The 12,795-nt window shown below is 40.8% G+C and overlaps 1 protein-coding gene across 1 annotated transcript in view; it reads right to left on the bottom strand.

Moving 5' to 3' along the window:
• Positions 1-12,795, bottom strand: part of LOC311012293 (ephrin type-A receptor 6-like) — a 48,226-nt gene that overhangs the window by 25,397 nt on the left and 10,034 nt on the right. Inside the window, 4 exon segments of the mRNA XM_084007687.1 lie at positions 2,838-3,066; positions 3,168-3,329; positions 3,735-3,884; positions 4,414-4,542. Of these exon segments, the coding sequence (XP_083863813.1) occupies positions 2,838-3,066; positions 3,168-3,329; positions 3,735-3,884; positions 4,414-4,542 (670 nt within the window).

Genomic DNA, 12,795 nt, shown 5'->3' with positions numbered 1-12,795 from the left:
TCGCGCAAAGCTCTGCTTATATTTGAGAGCGCTGGGGTTTTCCCTATTCTCTCTCTCTCTCACTCTCTCTCCCTCTCTCTCCCCCTCTTTTGCTCTTTCCCCATGCTGCCTCTCAGACAGCTTTGATCACAGTACCCTTTGAAGCAGTGTTCCAAAATGAAAACGAGGAGAAAGCAGAAGTCACCGCAAGTTCATGCCTAAACTTCCTGCAACTACTTGCAAAGTGCACATCTTCATTACAGCACAAGCTCTGCAAGACCTATGGAAATTATTGACGAGAAACGAAGAATCGGCCGTCATTCATAGAAGCCATAAATCATTAACAGCAAAGCCATAATGTGTTGTTACTATCGATCACTGCTTCTAAGCTAATGTTAATGAGTTCTAAGAAGCAGTTTAAAACCTGCACGGCAGATCAAACTTGATAGAGGTTACCTGACATTTCTGAATCCCACTATAACTCCTGCACAGCACAACTATAGAGCTTAGAAGCATCTCTGGTTTCCCAGGATGCTGCAACAGTATTTCAGAGAAGGGGGAATCTGAAAGGAACAGACACAGTGAGACAATAAGTCCATATCCAGTGTGGAGATATCTTTGGGAAATGTTTACCAGACACAATATTTTGAGAATATTTTCCTTTGCAATATAAGGTAACATTTGGCAGTGATGAAATTGTATTATTATTATTATTATTATTATTATTATTATTATTATTATTATTATTATTATTATTATTATTATTATTATTACTATGGACGTTCCTTGATCCATGTGATGTTTGGAATTCTATGAAAATGAGTTTACTTGCTGACAAGATAAATTGTGTGAGGGGCTGTAGTGCTGTTAGCCATTATTATCCAGCTAGTTTTATGGGATTAATAACAAATCAGAAAATCAATACTAGAGTGAAAAAAATACTTGCAGTTATGGAGATAACAAACATTATGTGTACTAATTTTTCGTGTAAAATAAGCTTGTTGTGTCGAGAATCACCCTGAAACATCCTCACGTCTCCCTAAAGTCAGATGTGGTTGGACAACAGGATGAGATACAGTACATATATACTATATACGATACAGATCTGTCGCCTGCTGTACTGTTTATACTGGCGTAGATGTCCTTTGAATATCTCTGGCTGTATGAGACCGCTGTGGGGAGTGTTGCAAACCAACAGCAGGTCCTGTTTGTGGCGACATTCGCTCTTTGCAAGAAATGTACATCAATGTGATTTAACACCTAGATCAGTCAGCTGTTTAATTTGCTGGATTACTTAAAAGCGGACATTGCAAAATGAAATTGCATTGCACCCCTACTGTCTACTCGAGGTGTCTGACAAGCTGCCAAGACCTCTGAGACACTTTTGCAACTACAGTGCAATCAAGAGGAGCAACTGTCAGCCAAAGAGCAGGAACAGGGAGAATATAGATGCAGGTCATATACGAGGGACAGCATGAGCCTGCTGCTCCTAAACTGTCGCCTCATCAATAATCTACCTGACAGGCTCCTCTGTTGTTTAACTCCGTCTTTGATTGAGAACGAGAGAGAGAGAGAATAAATAAGTACAGGAAAAGGGCAGAAGATAAAAAAGAAAGAAATGACACCTGCGGAGCATATAAAGGAGATATTACAGCCTGTCCTACATATCAGCTGTACTAACGACTGTTGGAGTTGTCTCTCTGTAATAACCTGAGCAACCGTATCACCACAGGGGCAGTACATGAATTCCAACCAAACCAGCTGAGGCTTCTGTAACTCTGCAAAATGTGGCAAGCAACACGAGGTGCACTGCAATTGTAATCACGCAGCGTGGCTCCATTTAGCACCTGCCTTTAATTACAACAGTAAGTATGAGCTTCGTAAATGAAAGAGAGGGTTAGGGGAGTTTTAAAAAAGACTTTGTGCAAGCTAAATTAGCTGTGAAACTAACAAATGGAGGCAATTAGGCAGCTAGCCCCTAGTCTGTCTGCACAGTCAAAGCAAGAAACCAGGCCAAAGACTATCTGGAACAACTCAACAGTTTCTTTTACTTTTTCTTAATCTGTTTTGCTGACTATAGGCCATATTTAGGTATGCTGATACGACTAATTAGAGAGAACCCCCCCCCCAAAAACAAAGAAAAAAAAAAACACCTTTTGCAGAAGATTTGTGGTATTGAACAGAGTTCTTCGATTTGAGCTGCTTATATAAATGTAATGTGGGTGAATGTTTGCATTTATCTATCACGGCATGATATTTATTATCAAGGCGACAACAGAACAGCAGAAAACCAACAGCTTGATACTACAAGAAATGAATGTTCCATTTGAAACAACAACATTGTTCCTGACGAGAGCCGAGATAATGATTTTGAAATGTCAGGAAATCCTCTGTGACGTACACACTTCTTATCCATATTGTTTCAGATCTCATAACAGAAGAGGATGGTGAAGAGGGAGAATCGAAAGAATGACAAGAGAGCAAATAAAGGGACACGGAGGAGAAGGGGGGGTGGGGGGGTAGTGGGGTGCAAGTGAAGCGAAACAAAGTGGACAAGAGAGGAGAGAAGATGATGGGTGTGGGGTGGGGTTGTCGAGCTGTGAAGAGATGAAGAGGGATGTGGATGGAGAGGATCAGACAAGGATGCAGGATCTTGGAATGAGAAGAGGGAATAGCAGTTCTGTAAAGTCAAACTCTTGCAGATGACTGCGGAGGCCCCCAGAGATCTGCTGATGTATTGCAATGCCTTCTCATTTCTCTCTCACCACTTGACTCCTTCTCTGTACCTCCAGCTTTACTGTAGTACACTGTAGTCTGTTTTCTGGTCTAAATGTAGTACAAACATATACACTTCTTACCCAGGCAGTAGCCCTCCGTCTCCTCGTGGCCAATGCTACAGACACAGCGGCCCAGTGGTACCAGCCAGTCTCCATCAGCGCCACAGTACAGTTTGGGTGTGTCCCTCTCTTCTGCGTTCTCCACACACGCGCCCTTTACTTCCACCAGAGAGGATGAGTCCATATGTGGCACCGTGTCTGGAAATACTGCTAGGTTCCTTAAAGTCGATGGGCAGCGTTTGTAAAACACCTTATGAGAAAGAGGGAAAAACAGTTGAAGGTGAAGCACTGCCGGAGGAAGAATTCATGGTTCATTCAAACATAAGTCACACACCACCTCTGTTCACTGACCTTGACAGACACAAGAGCAATGCAAGCTCCAACATCCTGGAAGGCCAAGTAAAAGCCCTTCTGCGTCACTGGTCCCACCTCCCTGACCTCGGTATTGAGGCGAAGAACCCGATCTCCAAGATCTGTCTGAGTGAAACTCTCGTCTGCAGCTATTGTGTCCACCTTAAAGCCAACACCAAACGTTTAATCAGCAAAGTTCATAGAGTCATGTCATTGGGTAACACCTTTAACACAACTTTAAGAGATGTTAACATTTAATTCTATGATATAAAATACATCAGTTCATATCCCTTGCATGAATTTTGAAGGTTTTAAGTGAGGCGGTTGCGAACAAGTGGCTAAATGAGACTTCAAAAAGCCATCACACCAACTTTGCAACCTCGTTGTACATTATATTCTCACACTCTTGTGACTTGTTCATTTGTGGAGATTAGTTTGCCAAACAAAAAATGTCAGTATTATGAACTTATGAAATCGAATGGAAAAATCGCATTGGCTTTGTGTCGAGAAAACCAGTGTAATCTAACTTCAATTTGGAATATTTTCCATACGGCTCCGATAACCAACCTTGGCATAGTCGGACGGCCTAAACCGTGTCCCTGCAGAGAGTGGTTCTTCTGTCTGCAGGTAGAAAAGGTTGAAGGTTTCCTTACAGGTACCAGATACCCAAGGAATGGAGTTGCAGTCCCTCAGTGTGAAACGCAGCTCCACATACACCTGAGTTGAAATACAGACGAATAACAAGATGTCACAAATACAGGCTCTACAAATCACCTGCCCAAGGACAAGCCTTTGTTAACATCTTATACATGAATCAAGTAGGGTGAAATGGATTCATGAATAGATAGTAATTCAAATAGGCAATAAAAGGCCAAAATAAAATCACCAACAAGTAATGGTAAAAAGAATAAAATATGACCCATGATAACCGTAAAATGTAAACGTGCACTCATTCAAACATCTGACACGGTGACATCAGCCCAGCCAGACTCATAGGGCCTTCAGCAGTTTGGGTTTAGTGTTACTACAGTCAATGCGTAAGTAAGAGATCTTGCACCACTTTTGATTCATTGACTGTTGATTCAATGGAAATCGATCAGTAGAGTCATGGTTTTTGTTACGGCACATCTGCAGGCCATTTTTTTTGACAGGAAATGTCACAACCAAGCTCTGTTTCACGACCTCATCATTTGATTCAAATGTCTGGCATTCAGTGTGTCTGAAGAAGTGTTGATGTGGTCCAGACCCTCTGTGCAGCCTGCCGTTGGATCCATCCAGACTGTAGCCAGTTGTTCTGGTTTGGCTCCATTACGTGGCAAACCTGGAAGGTGTGAATTGGTCTGTTCTGCTCATCCATCTCCGTGATAGCATCCCACTGTAAATATATACACGAAGCAAATATGAGTAAATGATATGCTTTATTACAAGCAGTCCGTAACTTTAATTGTGCCCAGCACTCACAACATGGCATGAGAACAGAGACATACAGATTAAGTAAATTGTATATTTGTTTGGAGAACTGGCGCTAAGATAACAGTAATTTATCAGTAATTACACACTCATTTGCATTGTAAGCATGTATTACATTCATATGTACTGCAGATTAGTAAAAATATATATCAATACAGAGATGTATATTTGGAGCTTTCAATACATACATACCCATGTATACACCATGAATGATCCTGTTTCAGAGCTGTTCCACAAAAACAGCATGCACCTTCCACTGCATGCAGTTCAACTTAATTTTTATAGAAACATGACGTTTGAAAGACACAGAGTAGGTTTTGCCAATGTTTTCAAGCTGTTGCATCAGCCAGACTCTCATTTGTCTGCACCGCTTTAACAGTGTGATGATCAGAGTTACAAAAGCCCTAATGTGTACAGACAGAACTTCGTTCTCACGCCTCCTGTGGCAACAAACGGACAGCGTGAGATTGTGTCTGTAACACAGCTGGACAAGAATGTATGGGTGCTTTCTACTTATTTAATGTGCCATCATTTTGAGTTGAAAGGAGAATTAATTTCCTGAACATTACTTTCTATAATATACTGAAAGCTATGTTTGAACCAACCTTTGGACAATTGCAAATCACAGTTTGATTTGGGTATGTCTCTATATTTCAGCAACATTAATAATGTTTTTTCTCAACAGCTCACTCGTTACACTCTTATCAGGTCAGCTGCAGTAAAACGTTTATAATCATGTCCCTCCTCAGACGCTGGATTCTCCAAAGGATGCAGCTCAAGGGAGGCGGGCCAGTTAACAAGGATCACTCAAACGCTCCATTACACATGTGATAGTGCCCAATGGATCATGGGAAACCAAGGGCTGGGCAAGCTACATGAGTTGTGTCCCCCTGATGTGGGCAAAAGAAGGCAACATATCTCGACCACATTTGGTAAAACCCTAATAAAGGGAGAGGTTATATTAGTCTGTTTAAATGTTTTTGGCCAGGAAATGCTTGATCTATCTCTGAATATGTGGTGAGTTACTAAATACATTTCCATTGAATGGATGTCACTATCAAGAAAAATACTTCTACTTAGAATGTAACCTTCACGCCGATAAAAAAAACAAAACAAATGCAGATTATTTCAAAGCTAGATATTCTTGCAAAGATTGAAACATGTTTTTTTACATTTCTTATTACAGATTTAATTATGTTACGTTGACATCCGCTCGGATGCATTTTTTAAGTCGGCCTGCTCTCTTCCAAGACGCAGGGGACTGAAGCTTCCTCCATGATTGCAGATCGTTTCCAGGTCTACAGACTGGAGAATGGAGGACGTGAAACCGCATAAGTAGCTAAATGGAAAGCACTCTGCCGGTGCTTAATGATTTCACTCTCCACCATGCTGCTACCTACGTTGTGAAATTCTGTACCTGTGAGATCTGCCCCCCCCCCCCACACACAAACACACACACACTCACTCACACACGCTCACACACACTGCACAGCTCTTATGAATATCTTAAATGCGAGCTAGAGAAAGACACAATGACTGTATGACAGAGTTAAGTTGTAGAGGAAATTGAAACAACTAAGGTAGAGTGTTTTCAAATATAAATTATTATATAACACTTCAAGCTTGACCGGCGCGTACAGTAGAAAAGCAATTAATCTAATATTAATTAAGCTATCTAAATTAGCTCTATAGATACCTAGCGGCTAAATGATAATCAATCATATTCACTTCCTCTTTCATTTGGAACTCCAGCCAGACAATAAAGTGGTGCCTGTGCATTTATGATATGTAGACTCTGAGGTAGTATATCACTGCTGTTGGATCTGAATGAGCAAAATTGAAAAAAGTACAGGATTTAGTTTCATGTTCATTCTGTAAGCTAAAAAAGTATAGGTATATGTTAGTGTATGTAAAATGACATACACTTCTGATGGCATATGATTATAACACAAAACATTACTCAGCTACAGCTAGTAGGTCTGCCACGTTGTAAAGATAGGTTCACAGTTGTTCAAGTATGTCTTAAAACAATATGCAGGTGTTCATATGAATATTTAAAAAGGTATTGCAGTAATAATTCATAATGCACTCAATGTGAGAAATTGGTGATCAAACATTTAAAGTTCAGTGTAAAAATACATTATGAATTTTAGGTGAAGCTAAAGTTTGAGTGAGACAGACTTCAGAAGAGTCATTCGATTAACTCAGCTTCTGAAACTGATATTTTCAAACAAGACTCAGACTGGGTGAAGAATATGGCTGTACCGTGTGGTCAATGTGCTTAATTACAGACCATATGACATGGTTAAGCTACATTTGAGTTAAATGTTACAAATGCACTTGGAAGAAACTTTGTATCTTCATATTTTAAGATGTTTGATTTGAAAGATCGTATAAATGAATGAAGCAAATTACACTCATTATATGGTAGTTCTGTCACGAGTATATGGAGGAAAAGAATGATGGACACAAATGCAGTTTGAAGGAAACAAATGGTTTATTTAAATGGGATAAATTAACAAAAACAAAGTCAATTGAAAAAAAAGGAACAAAAAGGAACAAGATTACCCAACAGAAAAAAACAGAACTTACAACGGAATCCAAAAATCACTGGGACACACAGGCTGGCAAGACATGCAGGACAGATCAGGTGGTGTGGATATACAACCAGAGATACAACAGATGACCAAGCAATGACAGAAAGGAAACACACAGACAAAATACACTAGACAATAAATGCAACCTACTCAATAAAGCTGAGGTTACAATTTGCACTCATTGATTGTGTAGTTGTTACTTAAATGTTTTGAGTGGAGACTACTGACATTTTGCAACAAAGAAATACTAAAATAAATAAGGTACAATGTACTTAACATTTTTCAACAGATTACACAACAAATTAATTTTCATGTACGTAATAGTTATAAATACGTTTTAATCAATATGAATAATTAACTCCTACTTTTTCAAGGAAGGTTATCTTAACCCAAAAAATAAATACTGCTACTAAAAATGCTAAAAAGCCAAACAAGACAGTAAACAGCCCTGTTATCTCCAACATATCCTAACATATCCAACGAGCCAATTCATCACATAAACATGCTTCCAGTTATGTTGGATTGTTTAGATTACATGCTAATGTTAGCTAATGCTAGCTACGGCTGCTGTGGGGGATTTAGCTCAATAATGATAGGCGGTGAGCCCTTTAGCTTGTAGAATCACCATATTCTGTGTGTTCTAGAAGTATTGACTTCTCCAGCTTAGCATTTCACATTCCTAACACTGCAGCAAGTGATGTCTGTGTGTCCGTGTCTTGAATGCGACTGTTTCTGCTCGCTATGATTCCCTCAGCTGACTTCAGCTTCTTGAGCAACGCCCCTTGGTGACGTAGTACACTCGACTGACCAATGCTGCAACTTGATCAGTCAGTTATTTACGTACTTACTTTCTCAGCCACAGACCCACTTATAGGACTGGCACATTCTGGTCCTGCCAAAAACTTGAATGAGAACTGTGGATCTTGTCCCCTGTCATGTGAGGCATGTCAGTGATTTATTTATTCATGGCCAGTATAGCAGGAAAGGTCACAGCAAGAAAACATTTGCTAATGAGCAATAAACACAAAGTGGCTGATGGGAATGTCATTAGTTTTTCAGGTATTTACTCACAGACCAAAGCATTGGCTAATGGGATCAAAGTTTTTACATATCATCATCTGGCCACATGATGGTGGAGCTAGAGGTCGGAGGATGAACAAAGTCATTAACATGTACTCTCATTGGAACTTTGATATCTTAAGTAAATCCCAATACCCGATTGTTGAGATAGTTCAGACTGGACCAAAGTGGCTGACCGACTGACATTGCCTTCCCTAGAGCCATGCCGCTAGTATCGCTAAAAGATCTAAGATTCAAATGTCCATTCTGTGTTCACCAAAGGAAGACGTTGTCTTACATTGTACTGCAAGTCCTCTGCAATGCTTTGTCACATGCCAGTCAGCCTGTCATTTCTGAGATTTTTTGCTTGTGTATAAAACTTGAAATGGTGTCGAAGCCATAGTCCTCGAAAGGAATTGTAACTTTAAGCAAGACTCTCACACACTCAAGAGGAGTTTCTTCAACATACACACTATATATGGTCATCTCAGTGCCCTCCTTACAGAGCAGAAACTTAGTATCTTTCTGGTTTGCATAAGATCAGCATTAATTAATTGAAGTTCCATTATGCATACAAACAAGAGAAAATGGTAATTTGTCACTCTGTGTGCCTCAGTGTTCTAAAATGCCCCCTTGGGATGTGGCATGGTTCAGAGCAGAGAAAACAAATGCAAACCCAGAGTTTGAAAGATGAGCTGCAGCCCACGCTCTCTGAGGCAATCAGATATGCCCCTACTAATCGCTCTGCCTTTAAGCCCCGAGCTTAGCAGACTGTTGCAGACAGATACCACGTTTTGAGTACAAGGTGTAGAACTAATTAATGTATTAGGCTGACACTAATATTGTGATATGGGAGTGCAACGCCAGGGTTTCTCAAACTGTCCCTTTAATAAAAGATTCACTGTTGACTTAGTTTGAAGGTTGACCCTGTGATCAAATAGTGAAGATCTGGGAAACTTTGGATAAGCCAAAAACAAATTTGGGCCTAATTTGTTAGTCTGGCATCAGGATCCTTGAGTTTGTTAAAATGTCCTCACTTAATTCAAAAGCAATTAAAAACAACTCATATCAACACAATGACACTCACACTCCAATTAGAACTGCCCCCGTCTCGTGTCCTATTGACTTTTACTTGTTCAGATGCACTTTCTACAAGTCCAAAGGGATTTGAACAAAGTTTACAATACAATGACTGTGTCTGCATACAGATGATGACTGGGAGGAGAGAATCCTGCAAGACTTCATTACTGCTGATAGATGACCATTTACTAGAGGTGGCGGTCAGTTCCTTATAACCTTATTGATATAGTGGAGCTGTGCTGAGTGGATTGGTACGTTACCATGAGAGCGCATACATTTTCTACATTTTGAATGTGCTGATCAGCCTACAGTGTTTTTCCAATTCAGTTGTCAGTGTCAAATGGTTTTACGTCATTTTGATTATCATTTGTCTTTTGTAAATTGGGTTTGTAATTTAATTGCCATTTTAATTAATCAGTGTCATGTCGCTTCTTTATATTATTTATTTGTGCCAGTGACTGCTTAAGCACACATTATGAAATCCAGCAAAAAAAAAAATTAAAAATGACGCACAATGTTCCACTTAGATGCTGTTGGAACACAAGACAGCTTTTCTCCCTGTTCTCCCAACTGACTGTTTTTGTTAACATACTCGATGCTGGACAGAACAGCCCCAACCTGCACATGTAAATCCCAATATTCAACCTCCCGCTAGGGCTTCAGAGAGGACTCCTAGAAAAGTAGCGTTCTATGCCTTGCTTTGAAAATGGATGATCCTAGCTTGTAAATGTCCCCCACAGACTTCATAGACACACACACTAGCCTCCTCTGTGACATTCAGAAGCAGTTGCAAAGCCCTATCATTGTGCAGACGTTCAAAACTTGTGGTGAGTTTTCTACTTGTTATGACTTTTCTTTTCTGTACCATGGCTCTCGGCAGCCTACGGTTTGCACTGACAGGAGTTTTTGACAGCCACTGAAGGGTTAGTCAGAAAGTTGTGATGAAGGTTGTTCATTGCTGAAAAGAGACTGAGATGGAACTAAAGAAATCCTCATCCAAATCAGTGACGGCTTTGTAAAGACCAGGCTTACTTACATGGGCAGAAGCCTCTCCTTTCACTAAAGTGACTTGGCTTCAACCAAACATCAACTTCATTAATAATAACAGTCATATTTAATGTGTGAGTTTTTAAAGCCAAAATTAAATTAAGTGGTTATGTATTCCATTTAGTGCCATCATTAAACATTTCTTGACTGAACAAATGTCTCTGATAACTTCGCTAGATGAGATAAGACCAGAACTGAATTCAGGCAGGAACACGTTTTACTTTTGCCTCGCACAGTGAATGCTCTTCCCACCTAGTTGCCTCTCTTACCTTCTCATGGCTTCGCTATGTTATTAAGCTAGCTATGCTGCCAGTGGTAGAAGTGGCAGAACTGTGAGAGAAGACAGCAAGAGAAAGGGAGCAGAAGAGGTGCCGTTTATAGCCATAATTCAATGTTAATTCAACGCTTTTAAGCCGATCAATGCTTAGACCCTTCAGAGCTTTTCATTTGGCCTCAACCTACTGTATAAGCTTTAGCATGCAATCATTTCACTAAATCATACTCAAATACTGACACGGGACAATTACTTGTCTCAATATCACAGAATATGTGAGACACAGGTGGTGAATAATACATCTGAGCATTTTCCATCATTATGTAGATATGAATGGGTCGTTGATGTTTAAACTCCAATTGCAAAAACAGTGAACCGAGTCTGTGGAGATTGAAACCCCCAATGTCTCCTGCCTCATGGTCAAAAGCGGCACATTAATCCTTGGTAGGCACATGATTGAAAGCAGCTCAAGAAAACAAATATCTCGCTACATATACACACTATATTGCGAAAAGTATTCACTCACCCATCCAAATAATCAAAATCAGGTGTTCCAATCACTCCCATGTGATAATAATCCCATGTGTATAAAAGCGAGCACCTAGGCATGCAGACTGTTTCTACAAACATTTGTGAAAGAATGGGTCGCTCTCAGGAGCTCAGTGAATTCCAGCGTGGTACTGTGATAGGATGCCACCTGTGCAACGGGTCCAGTCGTGAAATTTCCTTGCTCCTAATTATTCCACAGTCAACTGTATTATAACAAAGTGGAAACGATTGGGAATGACAGCAACTCAGCCGAGAAGTGGTAGGCCATGTAAACTGACGGAGCGGCGTCAGCGGATGCTGAGGTGTATAGTGCGCAGAGGTCGACAACTTTCTGCGGAGTCAATCACTGCAGACCTCCAAACTTCATGTAGCCTTCAGATTATTTTAAGTAGTGCATAGTGCTTCATGGAATGGGTTTCCATGGCCTAGCAGCTGCATCCAAGCCATACATCAGCAAGTGCAATTCAAAGCGTCGGATGCAGTGGTGTAAAGCATGCCGCCACTGGACTCTAGAGCAGTGGAGACACGTTTTCTGGAGGGACCAATCACGCTTCTCCATCTGGCAATCTGATGGACGAGTCTGGGTTTGGTGGTTGCCAGGACAACGGTACTTATCTGACTGCATTGGCCCACGTGTAAAGTATGGTGGAGGGGGGATTATGGTGTGGGGTTGTTTTTCAGGAGCTGGGCTTGGCCCCTTAGTTCCAGTGAAAGGAACTCTGAATGCTTCAGCATACCAAGAGATGTTGGACAATTCCAGGCTCCCAACTTTGTGGGAACAGTTTGGGGATGGCCCCTTCCTATTCCAACATGACTGTGCACCAGTGCACAAAGCAAGGTCCATAAAGACATGGAGGAGAGAGTTTGGTGTGGATGAACTTGACTGGCCTGCACAGAGTCCTGACCTCAACCCGATAGAACACCTTTGGGATGAATTAGAGTGGAGACTGAGAGCAAGGCCTTCCCGTCCAACATCAGTGTGTGACCTCACAAATACGCTTCTGGAAGAATGGTCAAAAATTCCCATAAACACACTCCTCAGCCTTGTAGAAACCCTTCCCAGAAGAGTTGAAGCTGTTATAGCTGCAAAGGGTGGACCGATGTCATATTAAACCTATGGATTAAGAATCGGATGTCACGTCATATGTGGGTCAAGGCAGGTGAGTGAATACTTTTGTACTTATACCACTGTATCTTTTCAGTGGGGATAGCTTCATTAACCTTTAACCATCCGCCGTCTGCTTGTGACACAAGCTACATGAACATGTAGTAGATCTATCGATATCACACACACTAGTAAATCCTGACCCCCTTTCTACTTGGGCTTTGTCACTCTTTATCCCGTTTCACCCTTCCTGGCTCCATATTACATGGATTACATACAAACTGATTCCTGGGTTATCATAGAGCATTCATTTCCGTAGGTATAGCTGAACAGTGTATGAGAACAACCTGGACTGAGACACGTTTGACACATTGACCATCACTATTACATCAGCGACTTTTAACGAGCACAGAAAGCCCCATACCTGAGTCACCATAGAAGGAGGAC

The sequence above is a fragment of the Eutrigla gurnardus genome, assembly GCF_963514095.1.
Source record: "Eutrigla gurnardus genome assembly, chromosome: 1".
Taxonomy (NCBI): Eukaryota; Metazoa; Chordata; class Actinopteri; order Perciformes; family Triglidae; genus Eutrigla; species Eutrigla gurnardus.
The sequence above is the reverse complement of the archived record's forward strand: the minus strand, read 5'-3'. Positions and strand labels throughout refer to the sequence as shown.